This window comes from Bos taurus, chromosome 12 (genome assembly GCF_002263795.3).
Source record: "Bos taurus isolate L1 Dominette 01449 registration number 42190680 breed Hereford chromosome 12, ARS-UCD2.0, whole genome shotgun sequence".
Lineage (NCBI taxonomy): Eukaryota > Metazoa > Chordata > Mammalia > Artiodactyla > Bovidae > Bos > Bos taurus.
Window position 1 is genome coordinate 16,614,018 of NC_037339.1, and position 26,941 is coordinate 16,640,958.

General features: G+C 42.1%; 1 protein-coding gene across 3 annotated transcripts in view; it reads left to right on the plus strand.

The window, feature by feature from the left end:
* The window catches only part of LRCH1 (leucine rich repeats and calponin homology domain containing 1), a 215,563-nt gene that overhangs the window by 121,369 nt on the left and 67,253 nt on the right, over positions 1-26,941 (plus strand). For all 3 annotated transcript variants that reach the window (XM_025000033.2, XM_025000035.2, XM_025000032.2), the window contains exons 3-4: positions 11,222-11,348; positions 22,846-22,951. In XM_025000033.2, the coding sequence (XP_024855801.1) occupies positions 11,222-11,348; positions 22,846-22,951 (233 nt within the window). The remainder of the gene's footprint in view (positions 1-11,221; positions 11,349-22,845; positions 22,952-26,941) is intronic.

Below are 26,941 nucleotides of genomic sequence, written 5' to 3' on the forward strand. Positions count from 1 at the left end.
ACCTGGAGGAGGAAATAACAACTCACTCCAGTATTCTTTTTTATTATTAATTTATTTATTTTAATTGGAGGCTAATTACCTTGCAATATTGTGGTGGTTTTTGAAAGATGGTCAGAGACATTACTTTGCCAACAAAGGTTCATCTAGTCAAGGCTATGGTTTTTCCAGTGGTCATGTATGGATGTGAGAGTTGGACTCTGAAGAAGGCTAAGTGCCAAAGAATTGATGCTTTTGAACTGTGGTGTTGGAGAAGACTCTTCCGAGTCCCTTGGACTGCAAGTAGATCCAACCAGTCCATCCTAAAGGAGATGAGCCCTGGGTGTTCATTGGAAGGACTGATGCTGAAGCTGAAATTCCAATACTTTGGCCACTTCATGGGAAGAGCTGACTCATTAGAAAAGACTCTGATGCTGGGAGGGATTGGGGGCAGGAGGAGAAGGGGATGACAGAGGATGAGATGGCTGGATGGCATCACTGACTTGATGGACATGAATTTGAGTAAATTTCAGGAGTTGGTGACGGACAGGGAGGCCTGGCGTGCTGCATTCATGGGGTCACAAAGAGTCGGACACAACTGAGCAACTGAACTGAACTGAATGACGACCCTATACGCAAGACAGCAGAAGAGACACAGATGTAAAGAACAGACTTTTGGACTCTGTAGGAAAAGGTGGGGGTGGGATGATTTGAGAGAGTAACATTGAAGCATTTATATTACCACTCTAGTTTTCTTGCCTGGAGAATCCCATGTACGAAGGAGCCTGGTAGTCCAGAAGGTTGCAAAGAGTAGGCCACAACTGTAGTGACTGAGCATGCATGCACTCATAGGTAGAAGAAAAAAAATAAAGAGATGTTCAGTAGGGATTGGGAAACTTCTTCTTTCACATCCTGTATTCTAGACTGTGAGAGGCCATTTGCAGGTAGTAGGTGAGGAAGACCAAAGAGATAGTGGGAATGTTTTGAAGGCAGCACATTGCTTTCACTTTTGTGTGGCCAGTCATGTAAATGGGTGATCTTCAGGGAGTTTGAGAAAACTGATACCTGTGGTGCGTTAGTCTCAGTAAGAGACCCTGTGACCTCAGGATCAGGAGAGAACAGCCTAGGGCCTTGGCAGAGGCAGCCTTTGAGCATCTGACAGCGGTGCCCAAATCTGCAGACACTTGTTTCAAGAGTTATCACCACCAGTCTGGAATCCTTCATTCCCCCTTACAGGATAAGACCTATACAGGATGTCTCGCTTTCTTTATTCCTTGTGCTCATGCTCAGTCGCTTCAGTTGCGTCTGACTCTTTGCAACCCCATGACTGCAGCCTGCCAGGCTCCTCTGTCCATGGGGATTCTCCAGGCAAGAACACTGGAGTGGATTGCCATGCCCTCCTCCAGGGGGCCTTCCTGACCAGGGGTTGAACCCACGTCTCCTGTACTGTGGGCGGATTCTTTACCCACTGAGCCACTTGGGAAGCCTGGATATATGTATCCATATAGCTGACTCACTTTGCTGTACAGCAGAAACTAACACAACACTGTAAAGCCGCTATAGTCCAGTAAAATTTTTAAGAGTCACTGAATTTTTATACGCAGTAAGAAATATTGGTTGCTCCAACACTTAAAATCCCTGGTCCACGTTCAAGTCGGAGGTAGGGGATCACAGCTCAGGGGGATGTGGCCTGTCTTGGTAGGAGCTGCGCTTCAAGATTCCTTTACATTTCACATTTTATCAGTGCACTCAGGCAGCACAGCACTCAGTAGTTGTGAAACTAACCGGATTCCTTTCAACATTCGACACCATAGCATCTTCTTTCCTTGGTTTGGTCACATGCTTTCCTGCCCACTCTTCTCCTCCTTTCTATCTCTTCTCTATTCCTGTGTCTGGATGTTCTTTCTCTTCCTGCACCTAAATGCTAGGATTCCCCAAAACTCCATCTTTGGTCCCTGAATCTTGTCTCTCAGACCTCATGCCTTATGTGTGTGTGTCCAGTACATTCTGTGTCACTTTGACTTATTTTAACACTAGTCCTCATTTTCCCAGTTGACTAAAATCCAGTTTTTCTTAGATGTCTTTTGACATCTCTCAAAATTCAACATGTGTTAAACTGAGCCTATTCTTTTCTTTCCCAAATCAGTGTATTTGGAACCTGGTTCCTGGCCATGCTCCTACAGCTTTTCTCCAGTCCCCCACCCACCAGCTTGGAATCTCAGAGACAATCTTTGACCCTTTGCTCCATTGCTTTTTATATAAAACCAGTTATTGAATCGCCAGCCTAGCACCTCACTCCATCTTGCTTAAAATTCAGAGGCCTTTTCCTACTGCTTTCTTGGTTTGCCTTTATTATTTTTTAATTAATTTATTTTAACTGGAGGCTAATTTCTTTACAGTGTTGTAGTGGTTTTTGCCATACATTGACATGAATCAGCCATGGATGTACATGTGTCCCCCATCCTGAACCCCCCTCCCACCTCCCTCCCCATCCCATCCCTCTGGGTCATCCCAGTGCACCAGCCCTGAGTGCCCTGTCCCATGCATTGAACCTGGACTGGTGATCTGTTTCACATATGATAATATGCATGTTTCAATGCTATTCTCTCAAATCATCCCACCCTCGCCTTCTCCCACAGAGTCCAAAAGTCTGTTCTTTACATCTGTGCCTCTTTTGCTGTGGTTTGCCTTTATTTTTTATTCCAAAGTAAAATGAGCAGAGACTATATTGTGTTGAGGGAAAACCACAGACTTTGACCTGAAGCCCAGCCCGCCTGATTTCATTTCTTAGCACAGAGTGACTCATTAGTTAGACACCTTGAAGCAAGTGATTTAAATTCTCTTTGTATCTGAAAAGTGTGTGCCCATGTGCTCAGTTGCTCAGTCGTGTGTGACTCTTTGCGACCCTATACACTGTAGTCTGCCAGGCTCCGTCTTTGGGATTCTCCAGGGAAGAATACCCGACTCCAGTACTCTTGCCTGGAAAATCCCATGGATGGAGGAGCCTGGTAGGCTGCAGTCCATGGGGTCGCTAAGAGTCAGACACGACTGAGTGACTTCACTTTCACTTTTCACGTTTGTGCATTGGAGAAGGAAATGGCAACCCACTCCAGTGTTCTTGCCTGGAGAATCCCAGGGACGGTGGAGCCTGGTGGGCTGCCGTCTATGGGGTCGCACAGAGTCGGATACGACTGAAGTGACTTAGCAGTGCAGCAGTAGGGAAGAATACTGGAGTGGGTTGCTATTTTCTCTTTCAGGGGATTTTCCTGACACAGGGATCAGACCCGTGTCTCCTTTGTCTCCTGGGTTAGCAGGCAGATTCTTTACCACTGAGCCACAGGGGAAGCCCCCCGTCTGAAAAGTAAGGGGATTTGATACTTTTACTATAGGATTACTGTGAATATAGATAAGATGATAGTTGTCCTGCCCAGCACAATGCCTTATCCGTAAGAACCGCGTAAGAAAAGTCCATTGAATTGTTGAATGAAGTTTGTAGCATGTTTTGTCTAATGAGTTCCATTGTGGGTTAAGAAAAATAGTAGTAAAGGTCTAGTATTTGAGTAAAGTAAGTGGATTTTATAGTATTTTTAGTAATGAGGCTATGTTACTGATTTGTTGAGTAGTAGTGGAGAGGGCAACCCACTCCAGTGTTCTTGCCTGGAGAATCCAAGGGAAGGGGGAGCCTGGTGGGCTGCTGTCTATGGGGGTCACACAGAGTCGGAAACGACTGAAGTGACTTAGCAGTAGCAGCAGAACAGTTAAGTGAAACTGTATTATTATTGGCTGTCATGAGGGAAGCTTTCTGAAGGCTCACTTCCTTGGAAGGACACATGGGAAGAAAAGGGTGTACAGAGACTTACATTCCTACATGTCTACCTGTATCAAACATTCAAAAATTCCTGGAAATAGAGAGGCACACATCTTCAAATGATAAAGATGTTCAAGCACTTTAAATTTCGTTATGAATATGTTTTGTTAACTCTGGGTAAAAGTTGATCTGGGAGTTCTCATTTAAATCAGTGTCAATAGCCTTTTCTTTTTTAATAGGGAAAAATGCTGAAGTAAAAAATATATGTATTTCCCTGGTTTTGGTGTGGAGTGGCAGAGAGGAGAAGGCAGGTAAATGAGGCGCACCTTCTTGGGAGCAGAAAGGTGGTGTCCATTCTGCATGGAAGATGGTTCTCGAAAGTGGGAGAATTTTCTTCAGTGCCGATACATCTTTCCCAGCCACTTAGGGGTCATTTTCCCGTTTGCCAGCAACAGTGTTTTACAGGAGGCTATGGCCTCTATAGTCTTAATACTTAAAACCTCAAATCCGCGTTGTTGCCTCTGGTGGTGTTCAGCCAATTAATGTTCTTGCTAGTGTCAGGTTGTAGAGTTCTCGTTGAAATTCAAAGCTTCCTTGGTTTTGAACATTTAGCTCCATTTTAGAATGAAGGAAGGACACGATCAATATTATAGAGGAAACTTTAAGGAATAGTTTTTAGAGCCTTGTTGTTTTAGAATTGAAGAACTCTTAGAAAAAAGGAGAGGAAATATAACTGAGAAAGGGACAACTTATCAATAACTGTACTCTGAAATCTAATTACAGACATCGGTAGTGGCTGCTAACCATTAGGGGTGTCAGAAACCAGAATATTTTAAGCAAGGGTTTATTTATACTCAAAAGGAGACTGGTGGCTGTTATTGTGGGAAACCAGTTCAGTTGCAGAAGCCAAATATGGTGCAGGTATGCACAGCAAAAATGCACAGCGAAATGGCTGGTGCAGCAACTTGCCTGAATTTTGAACTGCGTTAGTTGCTCGTTTTTTGTTTCTTCCTTTTCTTTTAACTAAAGTTCACTTTTTCCTTCTCAAAGCATGGCCCTTATGTGGAGGGTGTGAAATGGATTGGTGTAGTGTTCAAGAACTGGTTTAAGATTCACTTGAAACCGTGACTCTGAGTTTCTAGTTTTGCAGCATTTTAAGTTTTCAAATGATTGTCATCCTCAAGTGGTAGGTAGCAGAACTCCTTTCAAAGTTAGATGTAAATATAGACTCCCAGATTTTATGCACATACAAAGTTTCAAATTTCTATCTAAAAATACCATATAAAATATTCCTAAAATTAAATTATATTTGTAGAATTTATATTTTTAAAATTAAAGTAGACCAAGATATCTCCAGGCAACTTAAAGCCAGGATCTTGTTGTTGTTGGTCATTTTCTCAGGCATATGAGGATGCTGGGAATGAAGGGGGCGGGCTGGCAAAGAGGGGAAGTATTAAGTCACTTGGGGAAGTGAGGGTGAGAAATTTTGCTGTGGTGGGTTTTCAGAATGAACCAAGCAGGAAAAAGGAAATCGTTCTCTATGGGTATTGTTCACTGTTGTGTTGACATGAAGACAATTAACAGTCAAGTGTCATATGCACAACAGAAAAAAAATTTACTCTGCCTTTGATGAAAGGGGAACAGGGTATGCAGAAAGAACATAAAATTAAGAGAGGTATTCTGTGCAAGAGGAAGCTTACTTGGCTCAAGTGAAGTAGCTGTTCTTCACTGCAGTTCAGGCACAGACAGTGCATTCAGAGAAGCAGTTATACAGTAACTCCTGCATCCTTGTTTATTCCTTTCCTTCACGGAGACTCATGTCTGGTGAGCCTGGGGCGTTATCACCATAAAACCGACCCTGCTTTCTTTGTGTCCTTTCACTGCAATCTGTGACATTTTCTTCCTAGGTTTGTGATGGTTAGTGATTTCACATCATTATTTCTGTTCCTTTTTGGAATGTGTGTGTGTTCAGGCTCAGTGGTGTCCGACTCTTTGCGACCCCATGGATTGCAGCCCACCAAGCTCCTCTGTCCATAGAATTTTTCAGGCAAGAATACTGGAGTGGGTTGCCATTTCCTTTTCCAGGGGATCTTCCTGACCCAGGAATCGAAACCGTGGCTCTTGCATCTCCTGGCATTAGCAGGTAGATTCTTTACCACCAGTTCCACCTGGGAAGCCCTGGAAGCCAAGTAGTCAATAGAGATGATGATCCCTGAGTATTCATGTTTTTCCAGAAAAATGGCAGGATCTTAGAGAAGATGGGAGGGAAAAGGTCAGTTGTGTGATGACATGTTTTAGTCCTGGTTCTCCAGACCAGAACAAGTAACTTGGTTTGTTTTGGCATGAAATTTTATAGCCCGGCCTGGTTCTCCACAGCATGCCTTTGAATGGTCATCTTTAATTGGCTTACGTTTCTAAAAAATAAACAAGAAGCCATATTTTACCAGTGGCTGAAATTTTAGCAATCAGGAAATAAAATACATGGCTAAAACCTAATTAAGTTCTTTTTGATCCCTCCCATTGCTTTGCCACATTAGTGCTGTTGCGTATGGTTTAACCTTTATGTACAGATTAGGTGTTGGGCCAAGCACTTTTATATCCATAAACTAATACATCATATTAGGTAAGTATTATTATCTATGTTTTATGGATGACAAAGCCAGAGAGGTTAAAGTTACAGAGACGATTATAGTAGAGATGAGATTTGAACCCAGGTTTTCTCCACAGTTAGTGACCTCTTTACCAATTGCATAGGTGAATCTGTTATAGAAATCTTTCTATAAATTATTTTCTGTTAAGTGAAAATTCCATGTTTCATTTTGAAGTGAACCCATTCACTTACAAAAAAGAGATACTCCAGTAGAATAAAAAATGTATATGTTACCTGATAATAAAATCACATGTATATAGCCATGTTTAAAACATCACACACACTAAGGAAAATAACTGGTAAACCAATAATAAATATTGTCAAATACCAAAATTAGGTCTGAACGTATTGATATTAATAAGGAAGGCCATAGTCAAAATGTATTAAAATAAGACTCTAAAAGAAACCATACAGAAGTGACTTGGTTTGTGAATTCTTTAATTTAGGAATTAAATGAAGGGAGTGATACTTGAAGGGAAATTTAGCTTGCAGACTTAGGCTATCAAAATCATTCAGATTATGGTGAGCTGCCTTTTTTCATCCTGAAACTGGGAAACAGATCATTAAGTCTGGGAAGAAGTCATTTGGCTGAGAAAGATGACGACAAAGCCTTAGCAGTAGTCACCGACTCGCAGGGCCCACCGCCTTCCTGCCCCGCGCCCCCCGCCCCCCCCGCCCCTCCTCACACCATCATCCACCTTCCTCATCTCCATTTCGGACGCCAGGTCCACCCAGCCCGGACAGGGAGAGAGACGGGAGGTGCTGGGCAGCCCTTGCTTTGCGATGGCAGCAAGGCCTAGGCCACCATGGCCGAGTCTGTAATTTCTACTTCTGAATAAGTGGCTCTCTTTTCCTCCACTAATTTACTCTTTTGTAATGAGTGAGTTTAAAAAATCTTTTTTTTTTTTAATATTGCTTTCAGATGTGACTCCAGGCTGGATTTGAAAATAAATGTTGGCCATTACCTTATCGGATGCTGTTAGGGCCTTATTTTTAAACCCCCTTTCCTCCGAGGGCCTGTTCGGAGTGCAGAGGGCTGCCGCAGACAAGTGGGGGCCGGGAGGGTGGGTTGTGGCCTGAGGCACTTATTTGCTTGAGAAAAATTGCTGCCAGATGAGTGGTTTTTAGAAAGCTCTGGCTGCTGATGTGGTCTCTAGTAGGGAGGGGATTAAAGGGAGTGCAGTTTCTCCTCTTCTTTATAAATATTTGCTGGAGAGCTAATGGGTTTTTGTGTGCCTGTGTATTTCCTTTTTCTATTGGGGAAATTACCAGTAATACAGGGACATCCTGTGATAAAATATACAGAGTACAGTCTGAGGGAATGGATGGATGAAATAGAGGAAATGTGCCCCGGGCCTGTGGCATGCCGTAGTATGACTCGTCCTGGCATCTTGATTTGCTTACAGGTGATTAACGACAGTATAAATAGAGGAATGTGTAGGGCATAAATAAATACATAGGTTCTTCCATCAGCTGCTTTTAGCAGAAAAAGCATTCATCCCCATCAAAGAAACCACAAATGCTCTCCCAAGCCTAAATTTTATTTTCAATTAGTTACCCACCCTGGAAGAACGCCAGTGGGAATAGTCCCATGTAACTTCAAATGCTCCCGTGTCTGAAGGAGCAGAGCCTTCATCGCATCGCTTAAATGGTATATAGATGCTCTCCCAGTGCAATGCCTGATAATCTGATTAGATGCCTGCATTGAGGTAGTGAGACTGGGAATACTGTAAATCTGAGTTTCCAGGCAGACAAACACAGGAAAGATCTCCAACTGTAATTGCTGATTCTGTGGAAAATAGGAGCATAAAAACTTCTAAAAATACTTACCTTTGTTCTCCTTATCCTGTCTTCAAAGGGGAGTCCAAAATGCAAGGATTAGCTTACTATGTTTTAATTTACCAATCCTCACTATGTGAAATTATATATTAATAAATATTTTAAACCACAAATTGCATTCCAAAATATTTACTTGCTGCCTTTTAAGAAGGGGCTTCCCGGATGGCTCAGTGGTACAAGATTCTGCCTGCAATGCAGAAGACACAGGAGATGTACGTTCGATCCTTGAGTCAGGAAGATGCCCTGGAGAAGGAAATGGCAACCCACTCCAGGATTCTTGCCCAGGAAAATGCCATGGACAGGAGCCTGGCGGGCTATAATCCATAGGATAGCAAAGAGCCGGACACGACTAAGCAGCTGAGTGTGGATGCATGCCTTGTAATAAACTGAGTTCTTTCCAGGAGTGTGAAGAAAGCTTGAAGAAAGCTCTCCCAGCAGGGCGCGTGGAAGGCCCCCTCCTCCAGCCAGAGGAACCCCGCTGGGTTCCTACAGCTGTGCGACGGCAGCAGGAGGGCTCTGAGGGCAAGAATCACAGGCTGGCAGCCCTGGTCCCTTTGTCAGCTGCCCCCAGACAGCAGGAGAGAGTGTCAGTGCGAGCCCACCACCCCAGTCCAGCCTGTTATCCTTGCCGGCGGAGCTAAGAGCTCTCCGGTCCTTCTGGTGCCAGGATACAGCCCCAGGCTCTCACTCTCCTCCCCTCTCTGCTGGACCCTCCTAGAGAAAGCCGTCCCCCTCTCTGGAAACAGCTTTCTTTGTAGGCCTGTGCAGTGGAGAGAAGATATGGCTGTACGTTTTCTTGCTAAACCCTGGTTACCTGGCACTGGGCACCTGGTCAGGGTGGTCGCTGGAGGGCACCCAGACAACCCCTGCTTTTTCTGAGCCCATAAGTTAGAGACACCCTTTGACTAACCAGCTACCCACCCCCTCATATGGTAGAGTGAGGAAGTAAAAGATTCAGTTGAAATATAACATACGGAAAAGTGCACAAATCTAAGTGTACATCTTTTTTTTTTCTTTTTAATTTATTTTATTTTATTTTATTTTTTAACTTTACAATATTGTATTGGTTTTGCCATACATCAAAATGACATCTTAATGAATTTTCACAAGTAGAAACACCCATGTAACCAGTATCCTAGTGAAGTTTCCTTTTATAATGATTTCTTCCTTAATAATAGAAGCAATTTGTAGGAATTTTTGAAAAAGACATCAAAGTATAATAAAGAAAATACAACCCATGCATTGTACCTGCTGCTGCTGCTGCTGCTGCTGCTAAGTTGCTTCAGTCGTGTCTGACTCTGTGCGACCCCAGAGAGGGCCGCCCACCAGGCTCCCCCGTCCCTGGGATTCTCCAGGCAAGAACACTGGGGTGGGTTGCCATTTCCTTCTCCAAATACATTGTACCTACTCCCCATAAAATGATCACTGATTAACATTTTGGTGTGTTTCCAGCCTGTCTGTTCCTCTCTTACACACACAAAGATATATATGCATGTCCATAAATACACACACGGTCCCACAACCTCTGAAGCTTCATACACGTGTGTGTGAATAAACACAGAAGTCCCAAATGATTGCAATAACACGACCTACAAATTTGTAGATACTTAACTGTCCGGTGGTTGGCTTCCTCAGCAGAGTAGCCAAGATATAAGGGGAAACGAAAAACCATCTGTCTCCTAACTCGATAGCAGGAAAAGAGCTGCTTATGAAGGAGGGGATAAATAGATGGCTGACATACACTTATGGGTGATTCATAGGTTTCATTTATTCAGTATTTTCCTTCTCTCTCCTAGCATTGATGGTAGGAAGTGTAAAGACTTTTTAATGCAGAGCATTAAGTAGAGACCTTTTCATGCAGAGCAGGGGTGAGACCTGTACTCACATTTTTCCGGCTCCTCCGTGAAACTGAACTCCTTTTGGCTCCAGCTTCACTTTTACCAAAAGGCCAACTTTCCTTTTTCTTTTTTTTAATTAGCTCTCTCACAGATAGCCAAGCAGAATTTAACCACAGAGCTCTTGCTTTAACAAAAGGAAGCGGAATCAAAATGTTGGAAATGGGCCCGGTGGTTTTGTGAGTTGCAGCAAAATGATCTTCCCCATCACGACGAAGATGGATGCGATGGTGCTTCACTGCACTGAAAAGCTGGGGGCTTTGGTGGTCGCTGAGTCTCCTGCTCACGCTGTTGGGAAGGGAACAGTTGGCACCAGCTTCCCATTGCTGTTGGTGGTACAGCCTGTGCTGTCCATCTGCTTTCGGGCTGGCCAAGTCTGCAGGGGGCTTGATGGGGTCCCTTGTGCTGAGAAAAGCTGCTTGCATCAGAACTGCCTGCCCTTCTCTTTTTCACTTATTTATTTTAAATTTTTTTGTTTTATTTTTGTTTTGACTGCAGTATGCAGAATGTGAGCTCTTAGTTCGCCAACCAGGGATTGAACCTGTGCCCCCTGTATTGGGGGTGCAGAGTCTTAACCCCTGGACCGCCAAGGAAGTTCCTGCCTCTTGTCTTTTAGTATCTTTTATATCCTTATGCACTGGGGATTTGAATTTTTACACATATAGAAAGTTTATTGGATTTTTTGTATTTGCAAAATGTTTTCTTAGATCACACCTTTCTCCTTGCTCGTTAAAAACATGTTCACAGGAGCATCCATGGTGGTCCACTGGTTAAAACTTCACCTTCGAGCGCAGGGAGTGTGGGTTTAATCTCTAGTTGGGGAGCTTACATCCCACAGGCTCCCCCCAAAAAAACAAAAAACAAAAGCAAAAAAAACATAAAACAGAAGCAAGCAATAGTATAACAAATTCAGTAAAAGCTGAATAGTCCATATCAAGGGGAAAAAAAATCTTAAAAAAGACAGTACGAGTGGAAAGACATTAAAAACAAATATGTTCACAAACAGTATGAAGTAGCCTGCATGTTTACCAAAGTTCTTATGTTTCTTTGCAGTCGGAATCAGCTGTCCGCCCTGCCGGCCTGCCTGTGTGGTCTCCCTCTCAAAGTCTTAATCGCAAGTAACAACAAACTTGGATCACTGCCTGAAGAGATAGGTCAGCTCAAACAGTTAATGGAGTTGGTATGTTACTGATTTTTCAGATGCCCTTCTTGTTTGTTTGCTAATCATAGCCCATCAAGGTAATCAGAAAGACTTTTTCCTACAGGGGGTCAAGGAGAGAAGATCATGTTGTTGGAGGTCTGTATATGATAAAGACATTAAGTGGGGAAGGGAATAATCATGGCTTTGCTGTGACAAGGAGTTCTGGAAATTTACAGGTTTCCTGTAGTTTACACTTCCTGAAGTTTGCAGGATTTATAGTTCCTCAGGTTCACAAATTATCCTATGGTAGTTAGATCACTTTTTTTTTTCAGATTGGATAAGTAAGTTTGTAATGAAATATGGATACACTGGCAAAATAATCTGCAAATTAATTAGTAGGCCACACTTTGTGAAGGTGTATAATTAAGTCAGAAAGAACAGCATGCTCTGATTCTATAAGGATTTTAGTAACCATTGCCCCAAATTGATGTAACTTTAGAATGTGACCATAACCCCAGGGATAAGAAAGAAGAGCAAATTATAAATAGGCAGAGATGGGTTGGAAGTACGTACCTGAAGCCAAGAGGTCAGCTCTTTCACCACTAATTGAGTTACTGACCTTGTTTCTAAAAGGGGAAAAAAGTGAGTTCTTTCTCGACTTCCATTGAGCTAAGGTATCTTGGGTGAACGAAGAGGCAAGAACAAGCAACTGGGCTCAACCATAATCATCACAATTTATCCTCCAACAAGCATCCTTCAGTACTGTCCCTGTTGTTGTCCAGTCGCTCGGTCATGGCCGACTCTTTGCAGCTGTCCCTGTGTTAAGCAAAAAACAGGATGTTCTGATTACAACCACGAAAAGGACACAGTACCTTCCTTGAAACAGACTCCCGGTCTAGGACATTGATGGCCAATAACTCTTCTCTTGCGTGCCAGTTCCAGTTCATTTCTTTGTGACTACCTGGAATATTGGGGTGATGGCTTATGGGGCCCAGATAGAGTGTGCTGGGACTACATGGTCAGGTGTGCGTCTGGAATTGGCTCAGAAAGGAACAGTACCCACGTCACGTACGTATCCACTTTGACTTTAGGAAAGAAGTAAATAATTGTGGCGTAAAGACAACAGAGCTCTACAAAGAGTGCCTTTTTCTGTGACAGCAGAATCTGAAGCTCATGCCCACTAGCTCACACCAAGAGCTGGGATGAGTCGTAAGGATACAGGGGTCATCACATCACTGGTACCACGGCATCTGGTCAGGGATTATGAGTGACCGGCAGAAGACACTGGAAAGGTATTGAGAAGCATGGCGGCCGTTGGTTTTCTTACTCAGCTTTCCATACTTTTCTGTACGGTGGAGAGGTTGCCTCGCCCACAGATCCCAAGGTTAAATGTTCTTCAGCTAAAGCATTTAGCAGGACCTGCTAGCATGTTTCAGCCCTGGTTTCTGAGTTGGAGAGACGAGATCTGGATCCTGTGTCTTCTCCTGATTCGGGGTCAGCGATGCCCAGGGCCTTCGGCCACACTGCTCTGACGTGGCTGCTTGAGTGCCACCTAGAGGGATGATTCCGAAAGAAGACAGATATTAATTTGGGCGGATACACTCCTCCTACAAAGTCTCTATTACAAGAAGTAAGTGCTTGGCCTGGGGACTGATTGATTCAGTCCTGGGTTGAGAATGGTTTGTACAGAAGAGACCTTTGAGAGTCTCCTTACATAAGTCCATGTAAGGGACAGACTTGTGAGCACTTTTGAGCACATCACTCTTTCTGCAAGGACTGTTTCTTCCTTCTCTTCTTTGCTTGGTCAATTTTTAGCCAGATTTCACTTCCTCCAAAAATCCTTCCCAGATTCTCCAAGCCAGAGTAGGGTGCTCCTAAGGCCAGCACTCTACATAGCACTGAATTTTCGTGGAACCACATTTGTCTTCTCACTTGGCGTTCTCTAGGTCAGTACCCACTAAACCCAGAAAGCTGCTTCAGCACTGGATCAGCGTGTTACTTGTTGTATCCCAGTGCTTGACACAAGACGTTGTTTAGTCACCAAGTTGCGTCCGACTATCTCTGACCCTATGGACTATAGCCCTCCGGCTCCTCTGTTAATGCAGCTTTCCAGGTGAAAATACTGGAGTGGATTGCCATTTTCTTCTCCAGGGGATCTTTGGACCCAGGGATCAAACCCACGTCTCCTATGTTAGCAGGATTCTTTACCACTGAGCCACGAGGGAAGCCCCTGACACAAGATTGACATCCCCAAAACATGATTGCTAAGGGCTACTATTTAGGTCGGGGAGAGTGGGCCAAGAAGGTGGCTTGGGATAGATTGGGAAGACCCTCATGTGCCGTGCCAGTAAGGGGCGACTCTGTCTTTCAGTCTGAGTTAATTCAGAAGTTTCCATATTAACTGATTCCAGAAAACAAAAAGTATACCAAAAACACTTTGGATGAAACTGAGAGTTATATGCCTTTAAAAAAAAAATGCTTCTTTTAGGAGTGTGATGAACACTCAAATCTCAGTTTACTAGAATTTGGATTAGGTCTTGCCGATCCAGTGTGAATAAGGAGTTGGGTTTTTTCCACTGCTCAGGCTCCCATGGAGAGGATGGATGGCACGTCGGTGAGGTCAGTGTTTGGCAGCCAGCGTGTGTTTCAGTCCCGCTGCACCCGGGCTTAAGCCGACAGCGTGCCCGCCCTCAGCTGTGCGGCTACCAGCCTGCTCATCCGCTAAGAGGGGGCACACGTGTTGAGCCCTGGAGCCAGCCCCACACGGAGCAGGGCTTTCCTTGGACACTCTTGTCAGCTGCTGGGCTGGCATGCGGCAGAGGTGGAAGAGCACCGTCTGCAGCCTCGGGGCACATGAGCTGCTGGCTGGCTGTAAGGGGTGCTCTGGGGCTTTTCTTTGCTCCCTGACCAGACCCCAGCTCCAGAGAAGGCTGCTCTGCTTCCTGGATCCAGCACCGTCATCAACCCCCTCCTTGTCTGTTTTCTCCACTAGCAATAAACTGTTGAACGCCTGAGCCCTGTAATGTTAGAGCCATAGGGGTTTTTTAAAAGACGTCTAGTCCAGACTTTCAACAAATTGCAGAAGAAGAAATCCAAGGCAGAGAGATGGTGAGCGACGCCTGGAACGTCACCCTGGCGTAACTGACTTACAACCCAAACAGAAATGCACTCAGCTAGCACGGTTCTGTGAAAAGACCATGCAGGCAGCAAATGTCATTTTTGTTTTTGTTTTTGCCTTAAAAAAAAAAAAAATTGGGATATAGTTGATTTACTACTTTTTGCTGTATGGCAAAGTGAATCAGCTATACATATATCCACTCTTTTTTAAGGTTCTTTTCCTATTATAGGTCATTACAGAGTACTGAGTAGAGTTCCCTGTGCTGTACAGAAGGTCCTTATTAGTTATCTATTTTATATTTAGTAGTGTGTACCTATCCCAGTCCCAGTCTTCCAGTTTATCCATCCTCCCCTTTCCCCCTTGGTAATCATAAGACTGTTTTTTACATGTGTGACTCTATTTCTGTTTTGTAAATAAATTCACTTATACCTTTTTTTTTTTTTGGTTTCCACATATAAGTGATATCACACAATATTTGTTCTTCTGCAAATGTCATTTTAAGTGTACTAGTAGCCACATTAAAAGAACAGAAGCAAGTGAAAGTCATCTTTACAGCATATTTTAGTTAACCTTAGATAGCCAAAATATTGTTTCAGCATCTCTACAATATAAAATGGATGAGATATTTTACAGCCTTTCTTTCATCCTAAGCTTTTAAGGTCAACTGTGTATTTCCCACCCGCAGCACATCATAGGTTGGACTGGCCACACTTCTCTTGGCCAGTAGCCACATGCGGCTCATGGTCACCCTTCATGGGCAACCCTGTATTCCGTGTTCTTTCTGCTCTATGAGCAAGCATGATCTTTGCAAAAAGCATTTATTTGCAAAGTTGATGAATATTTAATAAGTTGCCATTATTTAATCACAAAGGGTGACTGGCCTTGCTTAAGGTCACAGACTAAAAATGACTGGTTGCCATCAGTTCTTATTTATCTTTCCTATCTCTTTGCTTAAAATAGTACTGATACTACAGGTAACCACATCAGAGGATTTTTAGCTATCAGTTGGGAAAAAAAATTCCCTGGGGAGCCTGAAATGATTCTGGAATTGCATGGGAGGCTCCCTTACATAGTAACCAACTTGCAAAAAAAAAAAAAAGAAGAAGAAAATTTTGGGAGCTCCCCAAGCATTCAGGCTACATGAAGCCACCTAAGTGCTGATAAAAATCTCACAGTTTATTTTTAGGCTCTGAGCATTGTTTAACTATTTTGGAAGAAATATTTTGAAATGTTCATGTTAGACTCGAAGAGTATCCTAAACTGAGTTGTAAACTCTTCTCTTCAAGAGTCATCGTTGGCTTAAAAGACAAAAATGATAGCACTGTGGCCATCTGTAAGAAAGGAGGTGCCCTCTCTGATTTTTGAGAGGAGTTGGAGTTGGAATACAGTATCTTACCTTCCTGAATATATCAGTTACCTAAGAATCTTAAAACACAAAGCATTGGCATTTAGTGATTGTGCAAAGATATGGATAAGCAATTTTTCCTCCTTCCCTGAAGACTTTCAATTAAGAAGTACTTCTGAGATTTTTTTTTTCTTAAATCCACAGGAGAGGCCAGGGTGGATTAACGCATCGTTTCAGGTGCTGGAAAACTTAGGGAGCCTGAGCCTAAGCTCTATTGAGTTTGTGCCTCAAAGCACAAACTGATGGGAATGATGTAGGACTTTTTGACCTCCTTGGGCACTGCATTACTTCTGTATTGCTTGTCTCCTTAGAGCTGTAGCTGTCTCTGTTCCTTTGTTAAGTCTTTATATTTGCGTGTTCTTTCTATCAGGGACAGATACACCGCACTGGCATTTACTGAGCACTTACATTGTATGCCACACACTTCGCTGGGTATATTTGACATGTGTTCTCTCATTCGATCTTGACAATCGCCCAGCAAGGTGGATATCCTGTCTCCCTTTCACAGACAAGTTTGGGTTTCAGAATTACTTACCCAAAGTCATGGGGCTACGATGTGGTGAAGCAGGAGTGAAAACTGAAACCTTTGCACGGCACAACGGCGGCTGAGCTCACCGGGCCCTCATCTGGATTGCAAACCTCTCGTGGAGAGAAGCCGTGGTTTCTTTCTGTGGAGCTTCCCTGTTTCAGCTTGCAGTGGTTTTCCCATTAAAGTTGTGGCAGGCCATGAACAGCAGGGAAAATGTTACAAAACAGGGTGTGGTACAAATGGACAGTGTCTGTGAGAGTTTCCTCCTTGAGGAGCCACAAGCCAGGCACAAGGGTCAATAGACCTCTCTTGAGTTGGCTAAACATCACTTTATTCTTAAAGATCCTTCAAACTTGTCTTTTGTTGTGTGTGTGTGTGTGTGTGTGTGTGTTTACTTGTCAGATCATACCTGAAGGATAAGGTGTGTTAAATATTTGGTGGGAAATATTGTATGAAGCCATTTTATAATTAACAGATGGCTCTGAAGAAGACAGGCACACTAAGAACACAATAATTTGAGAACCTTTTATGGGGTATTTGTCAAAGGTCACTATCTTCCCTGGAGGCTCAGACGGTAAAGCGTCTGCCTACGATGCGGGAGACCCGGGTTTGATCCCTGGGTCCGGAAGATCTCCTGGAGAAGGCAGTGGCACCCCACTCCAGTACTCTTGCCTGGAAAATCCCATGGACAGAGGAGCCTGGTAGGCTACAGTCCATGGGGTCGCTAAGAGTTGGACACGACTGAGCGACTTCACTGTCACTTTCACTTTGGTCTCGCTGGTTCTCTGATTGTGCTGGCTCACTGGGGTCCACAGGTGGTCCGTCTCTCGTTTGGTTTTCCTCAGTCCTGTCTCCATGCTCTGGGTGAAAGTTGTGTTCCTGTGCTTAGCTTCACGTAAGAGAACATAATACCACTGTTTTAGAAACCTGCTTTTTCAACCCCAAAACTCTCAGGGTCTGACTCAGGTAATAACTGACTAGATGGTGCATTTTCTGGCCCTGAGTTAGACACACTATTGTTTTTTTTCCCCCTCTTTTTTTGTGTGTGAAATGTGTGGTTGTGTGGAGAGTTGGAATTCAAGGATAGAGTAGACACAGGATGTATTGAGCAGCTTCTAAGGAAAATCTCTTCTTTATTGTTTTTCTGTGCAGCATGCCGGTCTCTGAGGTAGATGTAATGGAGACAGGAATTCACGTCTAATCAAATCCTAGGTCCTTTCCTAGTCTCTGCAGATGCCTCCCAGCCCCTCTGGTTTCTGTTAGAGAATTGGAGAACCAAGGCCTGTTCAAGGTCCCTTCTGTAGCTTCTACCTCTGCATTTCTTATGGAGAGCCGGGGGGTGAGGTATGTGTTTGTGGGAACGTGGAAGGGTGTGAACTAGAGTTTTATACTAGAAAGAGACTCTCGGTAAGTGTTGAGAGGTAATAATTTATCATACCAGAGGTTGCTTGAAAAAATTTTGAATTTAAATGAACATACCAATTTGTTTTAAAAAGTTCTTACTACAGGCTTTTAGATTTTTGATTGCTAAAAAATCAAAATTGACATTACTCCTAAGTCAGTTAAGTAATCTATCTTTCAACAGATTTCTTCATTATTTCTAATGTGGTAGAAGGATTTTCCTGATGTTGTAAGGAAACTAGAGTGATCTATAATCTCATCTCTTCTTTTTACATAGGAACAGAGAGGTTAAGATACTGCCCTCAAGTTGTACAGTGGGAGTCACACCAAAGACATTTCCACGAAAGGCCGTGGCCACATCATGGGAGGCCAGTAATATTAATAGCTTGTATTTCCTGTTAGGATGTTCACATTTTCTTCTGTTAAATAAAGAGCAAGATTTTAAAATATGACTTAAGCCATAGTATAACAACACTAAAATTTTGAAAACCCAAGAGTCGGGGAGATAGCTCATGAGAATCCCACAAGTAGTTTTGCAGCGTAGCCTGGTCTCCCTGGAAACCTTTTCTAACCAAAAATCGTCTTGACACACTTAATTATATTGGCTTTCATTAAAAGTTACAACTTGAAAAAACAGGTCTAGTCTTTCTAAAAATGTTATATTCTGAAAATGAACCTTTCCTGCTTTAATAATCTTGAACCTACGCTAATATTTTAAATCCTTGTCATTTTTGCATTCTGAAGGTAAGTTTGCAACTAGCAGTCAGTCAGCTAAAATGTATTAATCTTGAACATGCTTCTAACCCTTCTAGAGACTTTTTTGGTAATTGCCCAGAAAGGTTGTGATAAATGAGAATCTTAACTTATAAAGTCTTTCTTTGGGTTGCTTCGGAGCATTTTGATTAAACCAGCGGAAGATACGTGCATTTTAAGTCATTGCTGGAGTTCTGATGTTCTTTGTTTTTTTAATCTAAATGAGAAAATTGGCTGGCCCATAAGACTTGAGTTTGAGTGTTTATGTGATTATGTAATACATAATGATTAGATTCATTTCTGTTTCAAAAAGAATAGATTTAAATATTTATGACACATTTAAGATTCTTGCTTTTGGGCCTTTCTGTATATTTTCAATATTATAATGCTAAGTATATGGTTTCTCTATAGCTTGCAGTAATTATTCTGCGAGACATAGCTTAGGGCTAAGAGGCAATTCAGAAGGGATTCATTTGATTAGCTGAAGAAGCTCCTGGATCTGGAACTTATAACTTGATAAATTATCACTATGAAGCAATATGGGGCATTAATGTTTATTTTTTAAATGTATTTTTTAAATCATATCTTTTAAAAATGAACTCTCCCCCCTAAAAAAACAAAAACAAAAAACATACTTTCTTTTAGACCAAGTGGGGAAAGACATGTTCTAAAGAACCAAGCTATTCTAGGAATGTTGCTTTTTCAGTTTCTAACCTGAAGTATCTTATCCAAAAACATCTAGACTATTTTCCTCTCTGTCCTCCTCCTCATTCCCCAACTAATTAAGACATAATTACCTATGTGGTTTTACTTTTGTGACAGAATTCATAACCTCTTTAAAACTGGGCAGAGTTTAGTAGCTGAGAAGGAAGAGGTTAGCACGGTTTTGCAGTATAGATCATACAAGAGTGAAAAGTCTTTCTCTCGCTTTCCCCTCGTTATTTTGGCAGAACAGGAAGTAACTGGTGGCAGTGCAGAGTATTATTAAAATAATGTGACCTTCACCATATACCCTTCAAAATGTGAATGGACAATTGGACTTTGTGTTTCTAATGGTCTACAGATGTCCTGTCTTGTAAGTTAGAAGGAAAAGCTTGTTGTTAACATTATGTGAAGTTCTTTAAAAAAATAAATTAAGAAAGCATTTCCCCTGCTGGTAAGTAAGTATTTAAATATAACTGAGGGGAGTCTACTTTCTTTGATAAAGCCATTTAGAAATATATGTTGGAAAAATTACTTCCAACATATATTTGGAAGTAATTTCCTTCCCTAAATTATATTTAGGGAAGCTTAGGGAAACAGCAGACTCTTAATTTCATGACTTAACCAGCGGCAATCAACAATGTGCAAGGTGAATATAGTATACAGAAAAAAAGTTGAATAAAAATGCATTTTATCTCAGACTATTTCATAATGCTGCCTAAATATATCTAGTTTCTCTTGGCTTGCCCTTCCCACCTCTCTTGTTTTAAGAGAAAGATTTTTTAAAAATCATGTGTTTGAAACCTCAAAGTCATCAGTTTCACATAGAAAAATCTGCAGTTCCCATATTCTGCAAAAGTCTCTTTCTCATGCTATCATTCACAGACTTATAAAAACATTTCAGCTGTCATCATAAATTCTCCTTAAAGGTGGAAAATAATCTCACTAATTCTTCCTCCATGACCTTCCCTTCCTGTCAGCCATCAACAATCTGACTGTGCCTGATCCTGAGTCCAATAAAATAATTTAATTTCATATATTTCTAGGGCTCACCTGTGTGCCATTTGTGTGAAGGCTCTTAGATTTTAAAATGGCACTTCTTGAGAATTTGTAACTTGGTTGAAGCAAAGAAAGATAAAACACGGGTTTGGTTATTGACTTCTATGGCTGATGAGGTGCTGTAGTAATCGGGAAAAGATGGCATTTCACTTTTTACTTCTCATACATGGAAGTATATTCAGAAAGGCAGAATAATTTACTGACTCAGTGAGGGTGTAAGAGTGACTGAGCCAATCTCTAGACCTCCTTTATGTAATTACTTCCTTAGACTTTTATGTCTCTGCAGATGTGCTTGTGGGTTTTTTTTTTAAAACATCAGGGAAGCCTTTCATAAAATTTGGCGTGACTTTTCTGGGCCAGAAGCAATGCAGCAACAGCCAGCTTGGGGGTGATGCCATCAAACATCTAATGTCCTTATCCTATCACATGACAGCCCCCCACCTCTACCCCAAGTCAGACCGCTGAGTGGGCTGATTCCAGTGTGTGTGCCCCGACTTCATAGATCACAGCTTAAATGCCTTCAGTAGGAGTGATGTTATTCCTTTTCATCAAGTGATATCCATGTAACACCTTCATGACCATGACAGATTGGCAGGTCACCTGAGGATATTGAAAAGAGATGGGATCAGAGGACAGCGATCCACTGTGCTCTGTGCAGCCCTGCTCTTACACAGAGCCTGGGGGTTTCAGGGAACTGGTCAATGAGTTCCTCTCATATAAGTGATTATGAAACAAGGCTTTGTTCCTTCTAAAAGGAAGAGTGAAGGGGGAGTTTTTTATAGATTCAGCAGTGGTGTGGGATGTTTACAGACTTGATCTCACTGGGATCATTTGTAGTCCAAATATACCTATGGTTCTGTGACACCAAGCAAGACCTTCAAGAAGTTTGGTGTGTGTATTGGGGCCTCCTGGGCTCCCAGCCAGAGACAGAATAAACTGCAGCATCATGGAGCATCAACATAAAGCGGTTTAAGACGTTTTATCCAGTATTTATTGATCTTGTACTTTCTACCTGGCATTCTGCTTGGCACCAGGAGATCAAAGTGGCTAAGAAATAGTCTCTTCCATCTAGGAGCTCGCGGGCTTACAGGAGGAGGCAAACAATTGAGTGGTTTTGAGCTTGGTACTTTATCCTAAAGTTTCTAAGGAGCTGCTGCAGATGTTTGAGCTGGTGGAGGACACAGTGAAGTTCAGGCTGTAAATCTTCACTGTGTGAAGGATGGATCCAAGGAGGAGCTGGATGCTTGCAGACAACCAGGAGACCATTATAGTGTCTGGCTGAGAGATGCTGCTAGTCTGGACTAAGTGGGTGGCTGGGGTGAGGGAGGTGGAGGGCAGGGCAGAGCAGGGCAGAGCTGCCAGGGACAAGAGGAAGAGTGGGATTAGGGATGATAATACGATAGAAGATTAAAGATATCATGGCCACCATTTTGCATGTGTCGAGGTGGTTCTAATCAATGATTCAGTTTAGTTCAGTTGCTCAGTTGTATCTGACTCTTTGCGACCCCATGGACTGCAGCACACCAGGCTTCCCTGTCCATCACCAACTCCTGGAGCTTACTCAAACTCCTATCCGTCGCATCGGTGATGCCATCCAACCATCTCATCCTCTGTTGTCCCCTTCTCCTCCCGCCTTCAATCTTTCCCAGCATCAGGGTCTTTTCCAATGAGTCAGTTCTTTGCATCAGGTGGCCAAAGGATTGGAGTTTCAGCTTTAGCACCAATGCTTCTAATGAATATTCAGGACTGATATCCTTTAGGATTGACTGGTTGGCTCTCCTTGCAGTCCAAGGGACTCTCAAGAGTCTTCTCCAACACCACAGTTCAAAAGTGTTAATTCTTCTGTGCTCAGCTTTCTTTATAGTCCAATTCTCACATCCATACATGATTATTGGAAAAACCATAGCTTTGACTAGATGGACCTTTGTTGATTACCAGTGGAGTATTATTTTTTCCAAGGCAGAGAAGACACAGTCTCCATCCTCCACAGTCTTGCTTGTAAATGTTTATAAACATGTTCCAGTCCAAAGTTTTCAGCCTTCTGATAAGAATTACATTTAAAATAAATAACATATCTAAACAATGCATTAATATACATAGTTATACACTGTAAATTGTGAGCCTCTGGTGAGGTAGGGTAGTGGCTGAACAGTGGGTTGGGAATTGGTTCTGAGTGTTTACTCTGCAAGCCTTGGACAATTGACAGAACTTTCCTGGGCCTCATTTTTCTGATCTGTGCATATTAGGCCAGTAATACTGTCCTATGGATTCGTTGTGAGAATTAAGTAAGACTGAAGCATGTAAATGCAGCAGCCCAAGAGTAGCTACAAAAGGCTACTAACATGCCTCTTTTCACCTTTTCTCTCCCCAGAGGATGTTTTTAATAAAAACATTGTACTGTCTTCTTTTTCTCTGTGATGAGCCTCACTTGGCCTCGGACCTGGAGACCAATATATAAATGTACCTGTACAGTTATCCTAATATTTAAATTCCTTAAGGAGATTTCCCCTGAAATGCTTGATTTCCCAGCGAAAGGCCTTTATTGTTTCTCTTTTTGTTTGCGATGCAGGACGTCAGCTGCAATGAGATCACAGCCCTGCCTCAGCAGATAGGGCAACTGAAATCCCTACGAGAACTGAATGTCAGAAGGAATTACCTTAAAGTTTTACCACAAGGTAAAAAAAAAAAATAGAGGGGAAAAGGAATCAAACAGAAGCCTTTTATTGTTTTTTAATAACCTCTGTGAAGGTAAATCCAGTCATGTTTGTATGTACCTATTAATTATAATTTGAATTTCATGTGTAGATAACAGAGAAGTTACATTCACGTTGTAATTTTAGTCAAGGGTTTCAGTAACAAAATCATCCCCCCCGTATAAAGCCATGTGTGTGTGTGTGTGTGTGTGGTGTTAATTTGCTCAGATTCCCATAACAAAGTCCCAAGGACTGAGTGGCTTAAACAATGGAAATGTATTTTCCTGCAGTTTGGAAGCTGTGAGTCTGAGATCGTAGTGTTGGTTGGTTTTGTCTCTTCAGAGGCCTCTCTCCTTGGCTTGCAGGGGGCCATCTTCTCCCTGTGTTTTCATGCCGACTTCCCGCTGTGTGTGTCCTAACCTCCTCTTCTTGTGAGGACACCCATCATATTGGGTTAGGACCCTTCTTACCTGATAACCCCATTAACTCACTTACCCCTTAAAGGCCCTGCCTGCCTCCAAATACAGTTACATTCTGAGGAACTTGGGATGGGGGTCACGGTTCCAACATAGGAGTTTGGGGGGCACAGAATCCAGCTACTATCAGGAGGCAGCATGAGTTGCTGTTGGTGTGGACGTGTGATGTCCTCAACTGTCCAGCCAACAGTTAGCTGCTGTGCTTGGTCCTGCAGGTCCAGGATTCACCTTGTGTCTCAGATCCGTGCTTCAGGCCAGGCTGTGCCTCTGCTGAAGTGAAATTTGGACCCCTAGCTCTGGTGGTTTTGAAGAATTTCTTGAAGCCTGGAGCAAGGATGTCTTGGATCCATGCTTCAGGCAAGGGTGTGCCCCCTGAAGTGAAATTTGGACCCTCAGCTCTGGTTGTTTTGATGAATTTCTTGAAACTTGGAACAAGGATGGCTCTAGAGACTCAGGTCCCCAAAGACACAGCACGAACTCAGAGCCCTGCAGATAGCACCGCCTAGGAGACAGACTCAGGCAAACGTTTCTCTGCGTCTCTGGGCTTCCATATTATGCCCTCTGATATGATGTTGTGTTGAAGTTCAAGTAAAAAGATACTCAATACAAAACAATTGTCAGTCAACTTTACTTCAATATAATAAAAGTAAATAAAAAATTAAAGATATATATATTCAGAAGTGTTAGGCCATTAAGAACTTTGATAAGCAGCCTTGTAGGTGGTACTGGATCTGAATTTCACATTTGGGGATCCTCATTTGGACCTGAGTCAGGGATGAGTTGATGAACGATGTGATGTTGAATGGTTTCTCCAGAACGTATTCTAGTTTTCCAAGATGACACTGATTTCTGTCATTTTTCATATGAGCACACTAGCCATGCCCAATTTCAAATTTACACTTGCAAATATACCTCAAAGCTAAAATGTTTATTTGGAAACAGCATTTGGTTAATCTGACCCTCACACAGCTATTTTAGAACTGCCTGATTTTTATTATTCTGTTCCTGTTTCATGATCTTTGGCTTGAAATGCTTCGTTATTCAAAGCAAGAAAATGGAGCTCATGAAAGAGAAAGAACTTTATAAAATGTCATCTGCTTTTAGTGTTATCTTCCATCTTCACCTTTCTCATCCTGACTAGTATTTTAAAGAAGGAACATTAGAAACTAAGCATAAAGATTTATTACTTTATTACCTGAGATGACTTGGCATAAAAACAGTGATTTTTCATTTTGTCATTATGCAGTTCTACTTCTCAATGGATGAAATTGTTTCCTTAGTTTGAGCAAGTACAAAGGAAAAACTTATTATATAAACAGCAAATCTGTAAGCATATAACCTTTCATAGCATTAAGGAAAACTTTCATTTAAAGTTAAGCTCTTATGTTAATTATTGAGAAATCATCACTAATTATTGAACTCTTTTTTTTTTTTAATTTAATCATTTAACAGTTTTCTGTAATAGAAACATGAGGGAAGAAAGTGCATCTGTAAAATCAAGAGATTTGTTTCTGACACTGTTCCTTGCTCTCTCTTAAAAACACTCCTTCTAAAAAGAACGGTTACAAATTCCTATGCTTTCCATAATTGTGTTTTCTCAGGTTCCATATTTTAATAAACACCAAGAGCTAAAGCTTTAGTTTACTGGAAAATCTTTTTTTAAAAAATAATTTCCTGAATATCAAGTGTCTTTTTGCTTCACTCTGGAGAACTCTGTTAACAAAAGAGCATTGATAATGCTCTGAGGCAGTGAATTTAAAGACTTTTAGTATTTACTCACTCACTTTTCCTCTTTCGTATCCCTCCTCATATACTTTCAATCTGAGGAGGGGAAATGTTTGTGGCCTTATTGCCCAGATCAGTTTTATGGTGTTTTTCCTAATGCAGCGGGGAGACTCTGACTTTGTACTTTCCGGGACTAGAACAGACAGAGTGTTAAGGCAGTCATTCATTGCTTCTCTTTGCAGTGGACAGAGAGCAGTGGGATTCATTGTTCTTTGTTATTTCTTACCACCCCTTTTCCTATTCTTTTGACCTTTTCTGAGCAGAGTTACCATTTTCTCTTCCATTTCCTTGTGAAACTGTCGGGTTCTTGCATTCCTAAACTAAAATGGTAATTGTGTCCCCAACAGGCACTAAAAGGAATAGTCATTATAAAACCCATCTTTTACTTTAAGTTACCTTCTTTCCCCTTCTGCTGTATCTTCTCTCTGCTGCTGCTGCTGCTGCTACTAAGTCACTTTAGTCGTGTCTGACTTTGTGTGACCGGATAGACGGCAGCGCACCAGGCTCCCCTGTCCCTGTGGTTCTCCAGGCAAGAACACTGGAGTGGGTTGCCATTTCCTTCTCCTACTCTTGCTTAAAAGTCTTCATTTTAAGTGGCAATTTGTTGAAGAGCCAGAGTCCGGTTAAACTTCGTCCTGATTTGCCAAGCTAACTTGATGAGAGTCGAGTCAACCATTGGAGAGATGGATTCATATTACTGGAAGTTACAGCAAAGAGATATTCTTTTTATATATAGTCCCCCTAATTCTCAGCTCTGTTTTTAGAAACAAACTATGAAGTGGAAAGAGCTCTTCCTTTTAAGTTTCATGATTCCATGCAGTCCCAGGGCTCACCTCCTACCTACCTCCCACTGCTGTCCAAGCACTTCATCAAAGCAGCTGGGACAAGTGAGGCCTGGGGAAGGTCACTTATCCTGCTATTGATCAGAGAGATGGGTTTGAGCAGAGAATTCCTTGGGGGCAATTTAAAAAAATACACATCCAGCTTGAATTAGATTTCAAAAATTCTGATTAGAAAAGATATATGCACCCTAATGTTCACAGCAGTACTATGTACTATAGCCAAGACATGGAAGCAATCTAACTGTCCACCAACAGATGAATGGATAAAGAAGGTGTGGTGCATATATATGATGGGATATTACTCAGCCACGAATAAGAATGAAATAATGTCTGTTAGCAGCACCATGAATGAACCTAGAGATTAGAGAAGTCAGACAGAGAAGTACAAATACCTTATGATAACGCTTTTATATGTGGAATCTAAAAACAAATGAATTTATTTACAGAACAGAAATAAACTCACAGACATAAAAAAAGAAACTTAGGGTTACCAGAAGATTAATTAGGAGTTTGGGACTAGCAGATACACACTGTTATATATAAAATAGATAAACAACAGAGCCCTGCTCTATAGCACAGGGAAGATATATTCAATACCTTGCAATAAACTATAAAGGAAAAGAGTCTGAAAAAAACAAATATATATAGTAGTTGTTCAGTCACTAAGTCGTTTCTGACTCTTTGTGAGCCCAGGGACTGCAGCATGTCAGGCTCTCCTGTCCTCCACCATCTCCCAGAGTTTGCTCAAATTCACGTCCATTGAGTCAGCGATGCTATCTAACCAGTCTCATCCTCTGCTGCCCTGTTCTCCTTTGCCTTCAATCTTTCCCAGCATCAGGGTCTTATACATACATACATATGTATGTATA